General features: G+C 34.7%; 3 protein-coding genes across 11 annotated transcripts in view; 2 read left to right on the top strand and 1 right to left on the bottom strand.

Annotated features, from left to right (window-relative positions):
- The window catches only part of LOC111702182 (trichohyalin), a 44,511-nt gene extending 29,079 nt beyond the window's left edge, over positions 1 to 15,432 (top strand). For 4 of the 9 annotated variants that reach the window (XR_002765370.1, XR_002765368.1, XR_002765367.1 and 1 more), the window contains 9 exons: positions 937 to 1,077; positions 7,773 to 7,930; positions 8,700 to 8,860; positions 9,194 to 9,336; positions 9,698 to 10,534; positions 11,275 to 11,544; positions 11,729 to 13,440; positions 14,049 to 14,102; positions 15,067 to 15,104. Coding sequence is in view for 3 of the 9 variants with exons in the window: in XM_023473790.1 (XP_023329558.1) it covers positions 937 to 1,077; positions 7,773 to 7,930; positions 8,700 to 8,860; positions 9,194 to 9,336; positions 9,698 to 10,534; positions 11,275 to 11,544; positions 11,729 to 12,472; positions 14,049 to 14,102; positions 15,067 to 15,206 (2,648 nt within the window). In the remaining 6 variants the exon portion in view is untranslated. Of the gene's footprint in view, positions 1 to 936; positions 1,078 to 7,772; positions 7,931 to 8,699; positions 8,861 to 9,193; positions 9,337 to 9,697; positions 10,535 to 11,274; positions 11,545 to 11,728; positions 13,441 to 14,048; positions 14,103 to 15,066 lie in introns of all 9 variants that reach the window. The other 5 variants (XR_002765369.1, XM_023473790.1, XR_002765371.1 and 2 more) reach the window with 5 other exon arrangements.
- LOC111702183 (uncharacterized) lies at positions 1,084 to 3,738 on the top strand. The gene is made up of 3 exons (XM_023473793.1): positions 1,084 to 2,423; positions 3,097 to 3,320; positions 3,594 to 3,738. Exons 1-3 carry the CDS (start codon positions 1,173 to 1,175, stop codon positions 3,607 to 3,609), a joined length of 1,491 nt encoding a protein of 496 aa, XP_023329561.1. The 5' UTR covers positions 1,084 to 1,172; the 3' UTR covers positions 3,610 to 3,738.
- Positions 15,433 to 16,197: 765 nt separating the features above from the next.
- Positions 16,198 to 18,919, bottom strand: LOC111702181 (uncharacterized). The gene is made up of 3 exons (XM_023473789.1): positions 18,670 to 18,919; positions 17,697 to 17,811; positions 16,198 to 17,394 (listed from the first exon to the last, which is right to left on the bottom strand). The coding sequence occupies exons 1-3, from the start codon at positions 18,790 to 18,792 to the stop codon at positions 16,865 to 16,867; spliced, it is 768 nt and encodes a 255-aa protein (XP_023329557.1). The 5' UTR covers positions 18,793 to 18,919; the 3' UTR covers positions 16,198 to 16,864.
- Positions 18,920 to 20,915: the final 1,996 nt, after the last annotated feature.

The raw sequence follows: 20,915 nt of genomic DNA, 5'->3' as shown, positions 1-20,915 counted from the left end.
ATACTGCAAATATTTAGTTTTTTTATTGAATGTTATAGCTTTTTATTTATTATTGCAAATACTGAAATTTAGGAATAATAGTAAAAAAAAAACATTGAAAAATTGATAAGACGACATTTTATAAATTATTCTGGGTTAAACTTTGTGTGTAGTGGGACCCGTACAACTATGGAATTGGAAGACGACTATTAAAATTAACACGAAGCACAAGCAAACGTGTAAACCCATTTAACTTGAAAGTTATTGTGCGCCCTATAGTTAGTTTTTAAAAGAGCGTCCCAAATATGTGTCCTCAATATTATTCCTAAATGTGCGTCCTCAAAATACGGCCAGTGTTAGCCCTTACGGGTGTCTCTTCAGTGTGAGTCCTTACTGGGTGTCTCTTCAGTGTGAGTCCTTACTGGGTGTCTCTTCAGTGTGAGTCCTTACTGGGTGTCTCTTCAGTGTGTGTCCTTACTGGGTGTCTCTTCAGTGTGAGTCCTTACTGGGTGTCTCTTCAGTGTTAGCCCTTACGGGTGTCTCTTCAGTGTGAGTCCTTACTGGGTGTCTCTTCAGTGTGAGTCCTTACTGGGTGTCTCTTCAGTGTGAGTCCTTACTGGGTGTCTCTTCAGTGTGAGTCCTTACTGGGTGTCTCTTCAGTGTGTGTACTCACAAATGCGTCCCCAGTGTGGTTTCTAAAGCAGGAAATGTCAATTATGTTTGCAGCTATTATTAAGGACATGTATAACGTATTTTTATTTATTTCTTACTTTTTGTGTAATCAGAAGTTACAAAGTGCATTCAAACATTTTTAATCAAAACATGTTAAAAAAACATTTAAATTTTCAAACAAAACAAAAAATAGACAATTTTTAATAATAATTCAAAGCTCACAGTCCAAGTCACATAAACGGAAATTTGTTGGTGTTGAAATTACTACAACGCGTCTTTTTTTAGGAAAAGTTCACGAATGGAGTGATCTAGATCCGTCTGAGCTTCCTAACGCTCATCTTTTGGCTGGTCATGCTGCTCCGTCCCAGGCCTCCCCAGACATTCTCAACCCTGTCCTAGAGGACATGAACTCTACAATGGGTAAAGGTGAGACATCCGTTCACCGTCCTAACACATTTGTATCGGCTTACAGACGCGTTTTTGACCATAATAGAGGTGTTTTCGGACCCGGGTCCCCTAAAATGGCGCATAAAAACAATGACTTGAATGGCTCTAAAGACTTGCTACTTAGTCCTAAAATGGACGCTAAAAACTTAAAAAATACTAACTCCATAAGTCCAACATGGAGTCCAAAAACAATTAAATCATCGCCCAATATAAAACAAGACACAGTAATGAAATTCTTTCAGCCCAAAGTAAGTATTAAAGAAGAAAATACCAAAAGAATTGAGTCAGCTCTTAAAAAGGAGTCTCCTGTGTTTGCTACGCCAGCAACAACAGCATCACCCTTTCCTGTTGCTCCAAAGAGAGCTAATAAGTTTGTTCAACCTGCTCCCGGGGCGTCCAATCAACTTAAACAAACTTTCATTCCACCTTATCAAGAACAAACAGCCTATTTGACCTCCCCTCAGCTCCAATCAACGTCAATAACCTCCCAAAAGCTTCAACCAGTACCTATGACCTCCCAAGAGCATCAACAAGCGCGCCTTATGACATCCCAAAAGCTACAACCAGCTTCATTGACCTCCCAAATGCAAAAAACTGCTCCCACGACCTTCCAAAAGCTACAAACAGCCCCAATGAACTCCCAAAAGCTACAAACAGCCCCAATGACCTCCCAAAAGCTACAAACAGGCCCAATGACCACCCAACAGCTTCAAACAGCCCCAATTACCTCCCAAAAGCTACAAGCAGTCACCCCCATTTCCCTCCCTAGCTCACCCTCGGCACCGAGAAGAGTTCCCCTCTCTCTTCAATCCAACAACAATCAAAACATTGTTTCATTCTTTGAGAATAAACAGAACAATTTTAGTAAAAATGAGGAAAAAATTCCTAGACCTATTTTTCCCAAAACTGTTGATTATAAGCCGGAGACTGTAAAGCCTGCTGAAATATTAAAAACACCCTTCTTGCTTGAATCAAGACCCTCGGAAGACCAAGAATTGGCGCCCAAAATGTCAACATCCCCAAAAAAAATCAATATGGCGACGCCGAAAGGGCAAGGATCAGCTGTCGTTCCATTGGTTGATGGTGGACCAGTTGTTCCAATTGTTGGATTTCCTCAAGTCAGCACATCCATGGTGGCCAAGACAAAGGCCCTTTTTGAAGATAGAGGGAAAGAAAATGTCAATTTTGTTTCTCTTAAAAAATCTCGAACATTTTCGAGCTTTCCCACAGAATTCGGCGGCACTGAAAAAGTTCAGCACAGTTTCCCGCTTTCACCATCCCCGCCGAAAAGATCCAGCAGCCGGCGAGTGATAGCCGATTATCAGGTTTTATGACCAGGCCATACTAATATAGAAATGTAAGTTTTGAAAACCAGTTTTAGTTCCTGTAATAGAAAATAGAAATAATTTTGAACAACCCTTCATCTTTAGAGTGACCGCAAATGCCCGTTTCACAACGTACAGTACCCTTAAAAACCTTTGCTGATGAAGTACAGTCCTCGTCGCATATACCAATAATGGGAAGAAGACTTTCAATTTCAATTTTGATTTATATCAAGGTTTTAAACGACATGGATACACATAGAAACATGGAAAACATGGAAACAAAGAGCTGATAAATAAATAGTTTTTCTTTGATATGTAATTTTGTATTCGAAAAAAGTTTGATAACACTCAAAACTTATAAAAATCGTCTTCATTGTATTGATAAAATCGTCGACCACTGTATAAATTATAAATTCATGCTAATAATCTTGAAAAAAATTCCAATTGTGGTTTTTATACAAAATTAATATGCACTTTCTGGCTGAGGAACACAATATAAAAATTTTAAGACTTGACAACTTTTCAAGCCAGACAAACAACAATACTTTCATTCTAGATTCTAGATGAGATAGTTTTGAAAAATTTTATTATTGTGAATCAGGCATGCACTTCTTTGTAAATGGAGCTTTACTCAAAAATAAGACAACTTCTTTTAATTATGGTCTGGTTCTAGTTTAAGAGCCTAAACTACAACCTGGATCAGGTTGGTCTCGATTCATCCCAGGCCGGTTCCAACCGATCCTCAATTTTGGATCGATCTTCCGTCCCAGACCGATCCTTGAGGTTTACTCAGCGATCCTCGGGTGTCCTCGAAGATTTTGGAAAGGGTCGAAGTTTAAATACAAACATGGATTCCTGTGGCCTCGACGAGGCTGCCTTAAACCGTCGGCCTCTAAGGAAATTAGAAACAGCTTAAAAAACATTTCATTGGTTACTTCTTTTCTCTCAAAAGTGTTAAAATTAGATTGATTTACTTTAATTATTCAAATTTAGATTTTAAATTGTACTTTCAATTAAAACTTCACATAATTCTTCAAATCAAGGATAAAAACATAGTGAACACTACTTCGCACTACTAACATCGAGAATTTAAAAATAAAAAAAGTTTAAAATCTAGAGAGGTTAAAATATTGATTGTTTGATAAAAGCTGTTTTATATGAATTAATTAGGGAGTTCTTCCATTGAAGCGGGAAATATTTATTTCAAATATTTTATTTAAATATATTTGTGTACCAACATTGTATTATAAACTTCATTGATTGTAAAATGTATTTTTCCAAGATTTGCGTGATAAATAAATGTCGTCCTGAATAATTTCCAGATTCAATGTCGTCTTAGAAGATAGAATTTTGTGAGGAAGAATACAAACAAAAAAATCAATTCATCTAAGATTATTTAGAAATCAGACTTAGAGGATTTTTAAAAAAATCATCTATTAATAATGAAGTGTTCTACAACTTACAATTGATGTCCTTATCATATTTTAAATTCAATTGATAGCAATGTTTAAAGCAAAAACAACTTGTACAACAAATGTTTTAGAAATTTTGATAATTTTGAATATACTTTATGAATTACAACTGGGGCATTACTCAATTTCCCAAGTTATACATACAAAACAAACAGACCATAATTTGAAAATCTCATAACTGAAAGATAGTTTTAACATATTTCGGTCCTACCAGACTTAAAAGGAATTATAAGCTTTAAGTCAAACCTTTGAATTTCATTATGGTTGCAAAGTCGAGAAATATCCATTTTAAGCATTTTTCCTTTTTTATAGAAGTACTTAAGTCCCAATTTGTCCAAGAAAATTGTTTCTTGGTTTTTTATCTATTACCAAGATTTATTACTTTTTATAAATAATGTTATTTTGAATTTAGAGAAAAATCACATTGAAAAAGCCAATTTCAATGTTTTTGCTAACCTTAATGTCACAATTATGAGTCCTTCAAATTCATTTAAAATTGGGATTTCGGAATCGGATACACAATAAAAGTGATCCGGGATGGAAGAAATTATATGCTGGTTATTTTCTTGCTTGTCTATGCTATTATCTGCCAGGGTCACTGAACAATTACGTTTACAGTTTAATTTAGTAAATTCAAGGAAGAATTCAAACTCCTTGTTTTTAAAGCGTCTTGAATCATTTCAAGCTTATCTTGATTCCTTAACAGCATTTTCAATAAAAATTTAAATGAAAAAATATTTGTTAATACCTCTAAAGTCAGAGAGGAAAAAGTAATACAGAGGCAACGGTGACCCTTTGAAAAATTTCTTAACGCATTTTTCATACTTTTAAGAATTTTGATTTATTATGGAATTGAAGATTTATGCTGACTCTATAATCCTATATTCTCTCTGTTTCATAATCTGTGCAGATAATTTAATCCTTTATTTTCTCTTTTATAAATGAATGCACTATATAATACTCTGCTTGAAGCACACAAGTATTAAACATATTTATGACCTTGAAGTTTATAGCTAAACAAACATGAAAACAAAGGCTGGAAAAGGGTCTGAAAAAGCCGGAGACTTTGTACATAAATAGTAAACTGTTTTCCCTGCAAATAATTATTGTGTAATTACGGTGTCTAAACAAAATTGAAAAATTTAATTTTAAAAATTATTTTTTTGAAAATGTACATACATTTTATGTGAAAAAATGTTTACATCGGTACAGGATAAGAAAATGAAAAGTATGTTCCCGGGCCCATATTTGCGGAGGATTCTAGGGCCCAGGACAGAAGGTTGACCGGGACAGGAGGTTAGGGGTTAGTAGCTGGCTAACCCAAGAGGGACAGGGTCCACAGATATACAGGTAGAGAAAGGTCTCACAAAATATTAAAAAAATCATTTAAAAATTCAGAATCTAGAATAGAAAAGAAAGAAATCCACAAAGTGAGTAATTTTTCCCTTTTTCTGTAAATAATCGTTAAACGTAGCATACTGCAAGTTTATCTTTTTCGTACATTCTAGAATAATAAATAATCGTTAAACGTAGCATACTGCAAGTTTGTCTTTTTCGTACATTCTAGAATAATAAATAATCGTTAAACGTAGCATACTGCAAGTTTGTCATTTTCGTACATCTATATATAAATTTGGCTTGTCTGTTTGTCTGTTTGTCTGTTTGTATCCAATAAACGTCAAAACGGCTGAACCGATCGGGCCCAAATTTTTTGTGGGACATCTAGGGACTCCAGGGAAGGTTTATGAATCATCAAAATTTCAAATATTTGTCTCCATCAAAATTTGATCGTCATTAAATTTTTTAAAATTTTGAGAATCCGCGAAATTTTTTTTGAAAATCCGCGAATTATTTTTGTTTTGTTTTACGATGTACACAAAGAGAACGTGTTCACAATTAATTTAGAAGTTGGGCGCGAAGCGCCCTCTAAGGCTAGAAAGAAGGGCGCGAAGCGCCTTGAATTTCTAGTTCTAGAATAATAGCAATGACAAGTTTTACAAAGTTTACTGCTTTTATTGGTGGATTTCCAAACATTTGAGCTTTTTCCACAAATTCAGATTTTCTAATCCCAATATCTTTGCAACATGATGCTATAAACTTTTAATATTTCAAACTTAGATTATTTAATCTAACAGAAATCATAGCTTGAAATATTTAAATATTGGGTTAAGTAGATAAAGAGATTAGAAATTCCTTTAAAAAATTATGACCAGTCTTTCGAACGTCATGTAAATTTAACAAAAAATGTGGACTCTATCGGTTTAGCCGTGCAATGTATATTTATATGATTCCCACAAAACATTTTGAATTGTAAAATACGTATTTAAAGACCTAAAATGTTTGTTTAAACTTTAAAATGTTTAAAATATTAACTTCATATATTTAGATTATGCTTATTTTTAAAAATTGAGATTAGAATAAAACAATGAACAAGATTGGGTACACTTTAAAATGTATTTTTGAAAATACGTTATCAATTATCTATCTGCACACATAAATTCTTTTATATTAGATTAAAGAATATAATTGTGCATCAATCAACTTTCAGGAATTAATTAGATGATATACGTAAAAGAATTCCATGTACGTGCAGGCCCCGTGCTATATGATGCAGCCTACAAATCGTTAACGTACTTAAAAGAGATTTAAGTCGTCTCTAAGTTATTCTTTAAGGGTGACTTTGTATAAAAAAACTAGAGCCAGCCACATTCTTGATTTTTTGTATACCGTTCGTTGTGGTCGTTAACGAACGGTTGAAATTCTATTCATTTATTTGAAAATACGATTATTCTGCGCTTTATGAGCTCTGACAAAAGATACCTAAATAAAATTGAAAAATTGGCCCAAAATATGGGTTTTGTGAACTAGAATATCAATAAAGAAAATACAGTTTAAACCAGAACTTCGGAAATTTATAAAATGTCGTCTTGGCAATTTACTGCGGGTTTTTTACTTTTAAACAAAACATTTCAGTAATTGTAAAATAAATAAATAGCTATGAAATATGCAAGAACAGTTTTAAAGAGCTCCATATAATTATTTAATTTAAAAAATGTATATATAATCTACAGCATTTCATTATGCTTTATATTATTAATAGGTGGAGAAACGCCTTTAAAAAAAAATTTCGATGTCTCTGACGTTCTGGGTTAAACTGTATAAATTATGAAAACATTTCATATTCACACTGCCATTGAAAATTTTAAACTGGCATTCAATAAATTGGCATTTATTACTTTAAATCACTTATAGAGCTGGAGAAGTACAGTTAAAAAATGGACATTTTGTTTTAAACGAAAGGAAAATTAAAATGGCCGAATATAAGAATTATTGTCATAACAAATCTATACTAAAAGTATTTTTCTTATTTATGAAGTGATTCTAGATAGACGTGTCATCAATACACATATATAACTGATAAATTCGAGCCGCTAAACTCATAAACTTGCACTTGATGTTAAAAGGACTGTAAGCGTAATTTCAAGTGACCCTCCGTGCAAAGATTCACAATGGTACCCTTGAAACCTTTATCTGAACATAAATGTGGAAGATATTGTTGCTTTTTTAAGTTTGTTCAGATAATATTTATATGTTTTCCTGTAGTATAGAAATTCACTTTGTAGAGAACCCACAATTGAAATTTACCAGTTTTCCCGTTTATAAACACGAATATCTAATTCAGACTTGATCATAGCTTTAAAGGGTACCGTAGGGAATCAGGCCTTGTCACCTTTGAATGGAGAGTTATTTAATACTACGCTGACAGTCCCTTTAAGGATATAAATACACTAATCAATATTTGTCACTGTCACCGTCTGTAAGCAGATACATTTTTTATATATATAGAAACCTTTGTATATCTGGCTTTGCTTTAAAGGCGGAGAATTGTTTGCTAAGAGGCGGAAGAGGGCGGAGAAGTGGGTTGTTGACGAGACAAGTATTGGGCAAAACAAACCATCCGCCTTTGCTGATCAGTTCATTCAAGATCAGCTTTCTCAGCAACAGCTTTTCAAGCAGCAGCAGCAGTTAGAACAGGTATACATTTATATAGAATTGCAGCTTTTTTAAGCTGCAGCAGTTAGAACAGGTATACATTTATAAAGGAGCAGCTTTTCAAAGAGCAGTAGCAGTTAGAACAGGTAAACATTTATAAAGGAGCAGCTTTTCAAGGAGCAGCCGCAGCAAGAACAGGTATACATTTATAAATGAGCAGCTTTTCAAAGAGCAGCAGCAGTTAGAACAGGTAAACATTTATAAAGGAGCAGCTTTTCAAGAAGCAGCCGCAGCAAGAACAGGTACACATTTATATAGGAGCAGCTTTTCAAGGAGCAGCAGCAGTTAGAACATAAATGCATTTATATAGAAGCAGTTTTTTTAAGCATCAGCAGTTTAAACAAGTAGACATTATAAGGAGCAGTACTCCTATTGGCAGCTTTTCAATGAGCGGCAGCAGTTATAACAGGTATACATTTATATAGGAGCAGCTATTCAAGGAGCAGCAGCAGTTAGAACAGGTAGACATTATAAAGAGCAGTATTCCTATTGGCAGCTTTTCAAGGAGTGGCAGCAGTTAGAACAGGTATTATATAGGAGCAGCTTTTCATGGAGCAGCAGCAGTTAGAACAGGTATACATTTATAAAGAAGCATCTTTCCTAGCAAAAGCTGTAGTACCAGATAGGACAGGTATTCATGTATAGGAGCAGCTAACCTTGCTGCATCTAGCAGTTGCTATGTTTTACAGAATTGAAAAAAAAAACTAATTTACATCTGTGTGTTTATATATAAGTACTTGGTTTAACCTAGGCTGCCCTCAGCTCCGAGCAGAACCAACAGCTTTGGCAACAACAGCAGCAGCTCTCACAAGAGAAGCAACAGTCTCAGCAGCAGTTTCATCAGCAGCAGCTCATTAAACAGGAGCAGTCGTTAGAAATCAGGAGGAAACAAGAGCAGCAGAAAATGCTCAGGTTGAACAATTTTCTGACAGTGTTATTAATGTGTTAGATATGTCATACTCTCTCAAAAATTGAGTTTTTACAATGGTTTGCCAAATTTTACCATTTCACGATTGATAAATTTTAATATCTTTTTTCATCAACATCAGTCCCTGAAAATGCCTGTTTTTACCTTTCAGGAGGAATTTCAAAATTTTAGCTTATTAGTTTTAAATTCACATTGGTTTACTATGCAGCTATTAGTTTATTATACACTAGCTTGCAACAATTTGCTCTAATTCAAAGTAGTTAAATTAAGAATAAATCTCCATTACGTCAATTTTTTCATAGTTAAGTTTTTTCTAGTGAGAATATTGAGCTGCCGGCTAACTTTCAGCCTACATCCCTGAAGGCACGAAGCTTTACTCCTTCCTTGGACCTTGGAATTCATAATGTTCAAGGGATCAACGTTTGGGCAAACACCGCCCCAAGAGGGTGGGGAGCACAAAGTAAGTAAAAATAAGCAGATTTTTAAGGGAGGACAGATAAGATAACTTTACCCCTGAATCTAAAGAGTGTTTTCAACAATCCACAACAATACTTTGCCCTGATAATGCAAACACATTCCAGAAAGTGTCTTCCAGATATTAGGAATTATTCTTTAAACTCTTTAATTCTTTTATCAAAGGGTCACATGCAATTATGCAGTCAACTTCTTTAAAAATAAACACTTAAAATTGTTTTTATTTTTATATTGTGTTGAAAGTCCGTTCAAAGTGCAGCTAGATCCAGATATGAATGAATTAAAAGTAAAATACTCCAGCTTTGGACATAGACAAGAGGGGATTGAATTAAAATGTTATTGTTTAGAAGGAAGTGTTCGTACCCTGCCCAGTGTTTCAGTTTGTCCTGCTACACCCTCACTTGAACTGAAGATGGAGCAAAACTACTCCAGCAGGCAGGAGTTCTCTAGTAAACAGGAGTTTTCCAGTAAGCAAGAGTTCTCTAGCCAGCATCAGGTGTTTGAAGAACAGCAAATGAGGGAGCAGATGAAAATGGAAGAGCAGCAAAGGATTCAGCAGGAGAGGACCCATATGGAGGAGAAACAGCGCTTGGAAGAACAGCATTATATCGAAAAGCAGAGACATATGGAAGAACAGCAGCGTTTGGTAGAACAGCGCCATATTGAGGAACAAAAGAGACAATTGGAGGAGCAACGTAATATGGAAGAACAGCAACAAATAGAGGAACAGAGGCTTATGGCAGAACAGTATCGTTTAGAAGAACAACGTCGACTGGAAGAGCAGCGCCATATGGAGGAACAGCGTCACATGGAAGAACAGCGACGATTTGAAGAACAGCGCCAACTAGAGGAACAGCACAGAATGGAAGAGCAGCGTCGTATGGAAGAACAGCATCGTATGGACGAACAGCGCCGTATGGAAGAACAGCGCCGTATGGAAGAACAGCGCCGTATGGAAGAACAGCGCCGTATGGAAGAACAACGCCGCATGGATGAACAGCGCCATATGGAAGAGCAGCAGCGGATGGAAGAACAGCGCCGTTTGGAGCAACAGCAGGAAGAACATAGGCATATGGAGGAGCATAGAATGTTTGAACAGAGAAAGGTAGAAGAGCACATGATGATGGAGCAAAGAAAAAAGGAGGAACAGAGAATTTTCCAAGAGCAAAGTAGCCGCATGTCTGGTAAGTTTTATTTACTAACTGTGTCTTCAAAGAGGATATTTAAATGTTTCTCAATAATTGTGGCGGCTTTGATAGAACATAATAGCAATAAATTTTCAATTGGTTAGGCATCATAAGTATCCTCTTTTATATTAAACATAAATTATATAATCCCCAGGAGAACCTTTAAACATAAAATCTATCATAGAAATTTCACCAGTAAAATATGCATGTTGTTCTTAATTTTTTTTTTTGTAGAGTCTAACAAAAAGCTGCAATAATGTAATTGTAAATTTAAAGTTGATATGTACATCTAAAGGGCATTATGAATTCATTCACACCTTTCCCCCTTAATCATTTTTCTGGGCTTAGCATAAAATGTGTATGTAGTGTATCTCTACATGTTGTAATGTTGACACTTTGCCAGCAAATTCCTGACTTTCTCAACAGTAAATATAGAAGTTACAATCCCATAATGATGCAATCAAAACAAGTCAAGGGTTCACCGTAAAAAAAATATTCAAACATTAATATATTTAAATTAAGGGTTTTAATTGCTGCCAAAAAGTACATCAATTTCAAATCCTTTGAATTGTTCAAAAATGTAGGCCCCCTTAAAAGTAAATTGAATTTCTTCAGATTTCGAAGATCAAATGAAAAAGAAAGGTCTTGCATGCTCATAGCATAACACTAAGAGTATATAGGAGTCATTCTAACCAACCTTTGTTTACCCAACTCACAAATCTAATTTTCCCAAATAGTTAACTTGGAAGAAGAGAAGAGACGTGAATATGAGGAGTGGTTCAAGAACCAGGAGAAGTCTGCGCTGGAGTACTCAGCTAGCGTCCAATATCAAGAGTCTACACAAGCAATGGAGTCCATGGAGATTAAGGAGTCTTGTATTTCCAGCAGGCATGAGGTCTTCTCGGTCCAGCAAGCCAGCTCTTCTAATAGAGTAGATTCTAAAACAATCAGAAATCAACCATCACACCCATCACCAGCTCAAATTTCTTCATTGTCTCTTAATAATGGTAGGAGTTTGCCCTTTAGCTTATTAGCATTAACATTAAAAATAGCTTATTAAACATTGCTTACAACTAGATAGATTATTAAACTGCTTTGATATATGTATATTTCAAATCTTAAAAGAATATCAAATCAGAGATGATTTTTCCATAGATTATAACAATGATAGTTTCTAATATTTATTTATAGGAATGGATGTGTCCCAGTCATTCAATACATCCCAGCAGATGTCCTTCAATGAAACTTCCTCTTCCTCCAACCAAGAGGTTTATGAGGGAACCCAATTTGGAAGTGGTGTTCTGAAGGGATACAAACGTAAAGATGAATCAATGCTAACCAATGGTGCCTCAAATGGAGAAGTAAATGAATATGCTTCAATGGATGAGGTTAGCGCTCACCACCAACAGTTCATGAAAGACAATGGCATATTTGGTGGAATCACTGGAGATCACAACTCTCTGGTTGATGATGATGTCCAATTTGATTACAAAAAGCACTCTGTTAGAGATCTTGTTGGACACTTTTCTAAAGTGAAACCTAAGGCAGACATTCCTGTCCAATATCTGCCAGAACAAAGAATATTTAATGGAGAGCAGGGACCATCTCTAAACTATCTAAGCTCTAAATCTGAATCAAGTTCTTCAAACCAGACCATGACAAGAACTACTCAGTCCAAACAAGATATGGAAGCATCCCGAATTGAGTATGAATCTCGCAAACAAAAGCAAGAACTAACTATGACCCAGACTAGCCAGTCATCAACTACCCAATCATCTCAAAAATCAGTTGAGATGAGAGCAAAATCTGAACTATCTGAAGAGCAGAAGCAAATGCTGAGTCAACGCCGTCAGTCCCTCAGGGACTATCTTCTAATGGATCCTGCCACTACCCATGCTAATGCTGGAATTATAGATCCATCAGCCATATTGAGAGGTGAAAATATCACCCAATGGAACCAATCCAATATCTCCCTTCAAACCTCTAATTCTGCTTCTCCATCCTCCAAATTGTACATTAGTAAACCCTCTGGTCCTAAACCATATGGCCAAACCCTTCCTAGAGCCTCTTCTAAGTCCATGTCTTTTCATTCCAGCAATACTTCCTCTGTTAACTCCCAGGCCATTATTCAGCAAGAGTCTTCTTGTCCTCTTCCCAAAGTTCCTGAAATTGTTGAAAATGTTTCTCCTTTTTCAAATCCTTTGATTGATCCACCTTCTGATGTTTCCTTCCCTCCTATTTCTAGTTCATTTCTTTGTCCTCCTGACAGTGAGCCTAAATACCAGGCCACTGTTCAAGCTACTTCCAAACAGTTTGAACATGTTTCCTCTCCCCTAGTAATTGATCCAATAGCTCCTGAACCAAGCGTACTTTCAAATCAGGCTCCAGGACAGCTTATAACAAATACTAACACACACAATGCCCAATTTGTACATAACACTGTGATTAATTCTAGTTTAAAGACACTAGGCCACTTAGTAGAAGAATTACAACCGGCTGTTAGCTTATCCCTGCCTGACTTATCCCGGTCTGCTGCTTCCACACCTCTTCCCACCAATCCTTTCCCTCCACTTGATAACCATCCAGTCCTTTTCACAACACCAACTCTTGGTCCTTGTCTACTTCCTACCCGTCCTAGAACTCCTCTATCTAACCGCCCAGCATCAGTTGCTTCCACAAATCACCTCCCCACTTTCCGTCCTTCCTCTGTTACACTTGACAAACGCTCCAGCCATATGTCTAAAGAGGACATTGCTCGAATGATGGCCGAACTTAATGCTCCTCTTCCTCCCATGATTCCTATTCCTCAAGATATTCGTGCCTCTCCTCTCCTTTTTTCCTCACGAGGATCAGGAACCCCCTCATTCACTGGCTCCAAGATCTAGCAGAACCTCCCTAGTCAGGTTATTACACAGTTCAGATCAGAGGGAGCTCATAGAGCCCATTTACTCAAAGCATGGGGTTGTCATTTTCTTTAAAACTAATGTTTGAACTTATACCTCCTCACCTTCCTGTCTCCTGTATGGCAATTTATTTGACAAGTTTTGGTGTGAGGAGCATTTTTACACTTAGTTAATTCTGTTAAATTGTACTTAATCCTAAATTGGACCATAACATGTCATTTAAATCATTAAATTCCTGAGTTTGATTGATTGATTACAAAAGACATTTTAATTTTTTTCATTTTGAATGTTTACCACCAAGCATTCCAGCTGATGCATCATATGACAAGATTTAAATTTAAAATCTTCCTTGCGACAACTGGGCATATTACACAATACTAACTAACTTAACACAAACACAAATAACCGTAAATATTTGGGGGTTTGCCTTTAAACTTTCAAATCTATCACATTATTAGTTTGTAGTTAGAAATAATAAGTTTTAACAAACAAAATTTTTGACATGAACCCAATAGTTTATGAAAATAAATAAAATTTAAAGATTAGACCTTTTTAAGGAGATATATTTTATCAAATATTTTTTTAATGATAATTTAATTTTTTATCAGGCTCTGATGAAAGGTCAGGAAATGACGGCCTGCTTACTCGTGCAAATTTGCAAGGTAAAGTATTAGGAATTCGCAAACTTTTTCTGCAGTATAAAATCATTAATATTATTTAGATAATATTATTTTTTACATACACATATCAATAAATAAGAAAAGTTTTTTCTTTTTGCAGAAATCATGAAAAAACAAGCTGGACCATTTTTTTATGATTACATTAAACTGAACTTGCCTGAGCCTGAACGTAAGCAGTTATTTTAAAACAAATAGACTAGGTTTTATGCTAAAAGCTTAAAGATTATCTTTAAATAATAGATTATCCGCTTTTTTTAGATTGTGTGTATAGTTACATATATATATTTTTTCTTGAACTTACTAATGTATACCTTATTGATACTTGTTGTATACCTTATTGATATTGAACTTGGGATATTTGAATCTTCAAAAGTTTTCAAATATTGATTTTTAATATTTGTTTTTGTTTGGGCAAACATTTAGTACATTAAAATGCTTGCCAAGTCGAAATTAATCTTTCAATATTTTAAAAATGTTTATCTTTCATCCTTAATAATAAACACTCCCTTAATAAGAAACGGTCGACATAATTCTAAATGATCCTTCCCACGTGGATTTAACGATTCTGTCAATATTTCAGATAACTGTGACTTTCTATCACAATTTGACCCCTTTTACATAATTTTATAGCCTTTTATCTTAAATACTTTTTTGTTGGCATATACATTTTGAATGAAAAGGTATAAAATAAACAAATCTGTAAGTCAAAAGACTGTTGAGTTATAGACGAAAACACGTTTGATTTCAAATAAAATAAGCCGAATGCTACTCTCTCTCGTTAGTTCAGGGTGTTCCATTCCAGACGTGTATGGTCGATTCACAATAGTACCCCTTTAAACTGTAAATAATCAAAAAATTATTGATTTAGCTACCCAGAAGGGTCACATGACATTATGATGTAGACGGTCCACTTAAAAATAATCCTTTAAATCTGCTTGTCCTCTAGGTGAGTCTGAGACGTCCTCTAACAAGTGGGACAATCATAACACCATTGCTCGAGGGTGGGGAGGTCATCAGGAGAACTACCACCCTGTCACCTTTAGAGCTATCTACAACGTAGACTCTCAGCGCCCCGTCAAGACGTAAACAATCAGTTAATCAATAATTCAATTTATTCTCTTTTTTCGACGATTGAATTGTCCTCATTTTGATGCTGAAATTTAGGTATGTTTGGGTTTTAAAATAAAAAATTATTAGTTTTATAAATGAGTTTAAAATGGCGCGTCTTTTTTCATAAGATTTCAAGATGGCGTCTTTTATTATGCGTGGAATCACGGTACTGTACATATATTGTAAATATATATTTTTTCAATCATTGCCTACAGAAAGCTTTAGCAGGTTTTACTTACATCTAAACTCTATGATGAAATTTACCAATCTTTTACAATGAAACTTTTCATTTATTTTTATTTAATCAAGTCGGAAGAAAAAATCTCAAAAATTAGTAAAACGAATATAATATTTCTAATCCGTCAATTCATAGTCTTTACGCTCCCACAAATTAATTATGAAAATTTGTTAGAAAAATAAACATATTTTTGAACTATTATTTTCTGGAAATTTTTCTTAAATAATTGTAGCTAAAAATAATTGTAATTGCTTAATGATTGCAGTCACTTAAAGAATTTTATAAATAAACATCTTTAGAAACTTATTATAATATATTTTATTTAGAAAAATCATCGAGGTTATAGTATATAGAGTGATGATTTATACTAATCCTTTAATAATTGTAAAGGCCATGAACTGTACTGAGAGTGTACTTCATATTTGAATATTATAAGGAGATTGTGGCGTAATCTTTAGTATAACATTACAGGGGAAATTAGTTCCAAAACTAACACTTGGCCCATTTCTAACACTGAGTTAAAATGGCTTTTACACTGGACTAAATAATTAGGCATAATAGTCATAATGTGTTTCTTCATTTTTGAAAACAATAATGTTCAAGACTGTTAGTTTATAAAACTTGTAACAATATGGTTTTTAGAAAAATAAAAATAAATATAAGATATTTAAAAATTTAAACCCATTTGGAGTCAAAAATTACGAAAAAGTTTTAAAAATTCAATTTTGACAATTTTAACAAAACTAGTTCAAATACAATTAAAGGGACTGTAAACATATTTTTCAAGTGACCCTCCATTTGAAGAGTTAAATACCAGATTGAAAACGTTAACCCTGATTTCTTCATCTGAGCAACAACGTAGAGATTATGAGATATCGTAGTTTGTTGTTCTTAAAAGTGTAGAATTCTGTAAATTGTTGGAAACAGAACTCCAGGATACAGTATTTCAGGATACAGGACTCCAGGATACAGTATTTCAGAATACAGGACTCCAGGAAAAAGGACTCCGGGATACAGGACTCCAGGAAAAAGGACTCCGGGATACAGGACTCCAGAATACAGGTTTCCAGGATACAGGACTCCAGAATACACCAGGATTCAGGACTCCAAGATACAGGACTCCAGGATACAGGACTGCAGGTGGCAAGAATCCAGGATACAGGATTCCAGGATACAGAACTCCAGTCTACATGACTCCAGGACACAATACTCCAGAAAACAGGACTACAGGACTCCAGAATACAGGTCTCCAGGATCCAGGATTTCAGAATACAGGACTCCAGGATACAGGACTCTAGGTGGCAACAATCCAGGATGCTGGACTCTAGGAAATGGGACTCCAGGAGACGGAATTCCACAAATACAAGATACCTTAAGGTTCTAGATTGTGGATGAGTTATCCAACAAAGATTCCACCATCATCCTCTAGAGGATTGATTGGCTGAACATTAATTACGAACGGGAGTTGAGGATTTAGAGAATCTTGGATTGGATGAACTTGATTTTGTTTGCAACAGAAGAATCCTTTTATTTCAGAAAGCAACGCCATCAGGCACGGGTAAGTGAACTCATACTCTTTCAGAACATGCATTAGAACTCCTGCCAGTGGTGCCCCAATAGCAAAGTAGAGGCTGATACCACCATTCGACTCCATAGATGGCATCGTCATTATAACAAGAATTAGACAGATAAATCCTGTGGTTGCAAATGCTCCTATAGTAACAGTTTTACTAATAGAGCATTGGATATACTGAATCCATGAGAAGGGGCATCCCTCTTCTTGACTAGCGTAGCAGCGCACAATCAAGTTTGAGATCAGAAATACCAGAAGGTGAAGTAGGAATACAAATATGTTGAAAGGTATCACGTAGTCCAACCCCTCGGCGGTACATGCTGCAAAGTATGCCTCTGGCTGGTGAAATACACCTAATGCAGATGGAGTTTGATATGGAGGACAAGTAATGTCAATTAAAGTTAAGGAATTCAGTCTTTGCCACAAATTCAAATTTTTAAATCAATACATTTTTGCAACCAGATAGTGCATGCACCTTTGATATTTCAAACTGTGACTATTTGACCTTACAGAATTCATAGATTAAAATACCAAAGATCTTCGGCATCGGGTTGAAAAGATATAGAGAACAATAATCAGAGTTTGTGGCAAAGAAACAATTTCTTTGATGTTGATATTTTTAGTGAAGAGGTATTGAGCATTATTAAAAAATGACCTCTGGAAATGTTTGCTAAGTAGAAAGCTGAGTAGATAAGTCCCCCAGCTATGGTTACTACTGCGTAGCAAACCCTTTTCAGTTTTTCCTGGTCATACTCCATCATCCTCTCATACTTAACAAGCAAAACTTTAAAAGATAATGGTCTAAAGGGACTGTAAGAGCAATTTCAAGAAATTCTCCATTAAAGATGGCAATGGCCGATTCACAATGGTACCTTAAAGTTTGTCTGATCATTTATGAATTGAATATGCATGATCTTGTTTGTTGAAACTGTTTATTTTTATACATGGTTTCATGCAAAAGTGACTTGCGCATTTCTTGCTTATACGAAAAAATCGAAAAACTTACAAAAATAAACATTTTTCTTCTCAGAAATTTAACGTTTTCTTCCCTATTTTTGATAAGATAAAGGTTTCAAGGGTACCTTTGCAAATCTTTTCCTGATGGGTCACTTGAAATTACGCTTATAGTCCCTTTAGGAGAATGCAAATTGCCATCATTAGCAGTATCTAGAATTTAATTTATCCAAAAAAAGTTTTTCAATTAAGTGAATAAAAATAAAAATAACTTTGAAGGGCATTCTCTTAAAAATATTGTAGAAGATCCAAAAACAAGAAGATACTGCTTTTTCAACTTCAAATCATTTAAAGATTATAAAGTTCTGAGTACTTTTATTGGGATATGATCGGACGCATTTTCAACAAATATACAAATCCATTTTATACTTTATTCCGTCATTTTCTTCCAATTTTTAAACGATCTTTTTTTTGTGAAGGAATTGAGTCCTTGCCATTAACTCTTATTTTTCTAATCCCTATATCTTTGCAAACTAATATCATAGACCTTACATATTTCAAACTTTGAATTCTGTTAAATTAAAAAAATCTATAAAGTTTGAAATATCAGGTTGCAAAGATACAGGGATTATAAAATTTGAGTTTGTGGCAAAAGACTCAATTTTTTTTCCAACCTGAACTAAGAGACAGAGTTTAAAAATAGAAACCGCTTGGTAGAGAGAACAAATGCAGAAGAAGCAGTAAACATAACAGTATCTAGTTAGGCTACAGAGATACACGGGTAGGGGGGACACCATTGTTCTCCAGCTTCCAATGGCTACCTAAATAGAGGGAAAATGCTATTATTTTTTGGAAAATTTCAGATCAAGTTTGGGTTCTGTTTCGTTCTTTAAAATTTACAAACGATAAAATTGGAGTTTTTTGCTTAACAAAGAAATATTAAAAGAACGTTTAGAATTGTTCTTAAAGGATAACAATTCTTTAATTGTTCCTTCAAAATCTGGTAAATTATAAAGGAATTTTCAGTCTGTGGATTATTCCCTAATTTGTTGCTAAATTTGATAAAGAAACTTTTTTAAATATCATATTTTTGAATTTGGAAATGTAAACCAGATTCTATAATGCAAGTAGAATGCACGTAGATGCTGGCAATTGTTGTGAATAAAAAAAAATTGTAAGTCCGACCAAAAAAAAAATCCTGTCTATATTGTTCTGCAAAAACGCGAAATTTGTTATATATCTTTACAAATTGTAATATTTTTATTTTAATTTAGGGTTGTGGGCTTACGTGCACACATACAAAACGATGGTACGATAGATATCAGTAAACCTGTTTCCAGTTCATTTTTGGAGTTTTTTCTGTTTTTGCTTTACATATTTTATGTATAAAATTTTGAAAAATGGCATTTGGCCAAAGCTGCACAACTCCAAATTGGCAGATAAAAACACTTACGCCAGGAAACAGCATTGCCAAGTAGAAGTAGAAGATGTCCTCGTTGATCAGCATGATGAAGTTTCTTACCAGGTGTGCTCTGCTCTGCTTGTGCCTCCAGAGCAAGTAGCCGAACAAAGATCCAAATCCCAAACATCCCAAGCAGTAGAGAAATATTGGAATATTATTGGCGTAGTCCAAATGGAATTCAAATGGTTGATGGCAAGATCTTGTGTTGTTTGTCATGACGGGCTAGGAATTTGTACCGTACTGGAAACGCTGTATTCGCCCGGTTGTTGGTTTTCTTTTGTACTGTATCAACGCTTGCTGGTAGTTCAGTACTGGTCCGGCTGTTGGTATTGTACCGTATGAACGCTTGCTGGTAGTTTTGTACTGGTCCGGCTGTTGGTACTGTACTGTATGTGTATCAACTATTACTGGTCGTTCTGTATTGTTCCAGCTGTTGGTAAATTGTACTGAATCAACGCTTATTGGTAGTTTTGTACTGGTCCGACTGTTGATTTTGTACCATATAAACTTGTGGTGCACAATATCAAAGTCACTTTGACGACTTTGACCTTATTCAATTCTCTGTTTGTGTTGCACTTTAAAAAAAGAAAGAAGTAACTGTCTCTGTTAGATCTGAAGCTAAAGAAAATTTATTTCTGAATTTTCTCTCCCTCGAAGGTTTGCGTTAAACTAACCAAGGTTTCTCTTTTATTCCTCTGACGTTAATGCTATGATATTTTAGTGAATACTTTATATATTAACCGAGACAGTAGCCGTCTCAGTTAATCGTTAATAAACGTTTTTAAAATTGTTTTATTTTATGTTTTTCAAAACAAAAGAACATTCGCGTTTTCTACGTCGTTAACGAAATGATAATTTTTTTTCAAAAAAGTGAAGCGATTTGGTAAAAAATGTTTATGGTATGAATTCAACAAAAGTTTTTGAAAAAACTTTCGCTATTGAATCAGAGTTTTAGGAAAATTAATATATTTTTTTCATGATGAAAAGATTATGAATGTTGTCGTAAATGTTTTTTTTTTATCGAGAGCAATAACTGGAATTTTTCTAACGTAATGGATTTCCGATCTAAGGATTTTCCAATTAACGATTTTTAACGAATATTCATCGTTAACGATCGTCACAAATTAAAAACGACCTACTTTCATCAACAAAACGACGAGTTTTTTCAAAGAGTCCTTTTCGTTAGTTTTTCGCTTTTTCTTCGTCGTTTTTCAAAAACGTGAAAGCAATACATCCCTGGAATGATTTGAAGAAAATGAAGGGTATGGTCCTTATTAAACAGATGCATCTACATCTCTATAGATGTAAATAGTCCCAAAATCAAAATTTGGGTTATATGTCATTTTTTCCGTGCGTCTGTGCGCCTTCCAAAATTAAATAAAACAAGTTCAATTTCAGTCACATCTTTCATCTTTGTTAAAAAGTTTGATTTCAATTAAAAAATATCATTTTAATTAG

Source organism: Eurytemora carolleeae, unplaced genomic scaffold (genome assembly GCF_000591075.1).
Source record: "Eurytemora carolleeae unplaced genomic scaffold, Eaff_2.0 scaffold367, whole genome shotgun sequence".
NCBI classification, from domain to species: domain Eukaryota; kingdom Metazoa; phylum Arthropoda; class Copepoda; order Calanoida; family Temoridae; genus Eurytemora; species Eurytemora carolleeae.
The sequence above is the reverse complement of the archived record's forward strand: the minus strand, read 5'-3'. Positions and strand labels throughout refer to the sequence as shown.

Bases quoted from the DNA above. Each gene is read 5' to 3' on its own strand.
- LOC111702183 (XM_023473793.1), top strand. From the start codon at position 1,173: ATGGCGCATAAAAACAATGACTTGAATGGCTCTAAAGACTTGCTACTT. The intron at 2,424-3,096 runs GTTTTATGACCA...GTCTGGTTCTAG, and splicing joins GAGTGATAGCCGATTATCAG to TTTAAGAGCCTAAACTACAA.
- LOC111702181 (XM_023473789.1), bottom strand. From the start codon at position 18,792: ATGGTGTCCCCCCTACCCGTGTATCTCTGTAGCCTAACTAGATACTGT. The intron at 17,812-18,669 runs GTTGGAAAAAAA...TTGCTTGTTAAG, and splicing joins AACTCTGTCTCTTAGTTCAG to TATGAGAGGATGATGGAGTA. The intron at 17,395-17,696 runs GTCATTTTTTAA...CATCTGCATTAG, and splicing joins CTTAGCAAACATTTCCAGAG to GTGTATTTCACCAGCCAGAG.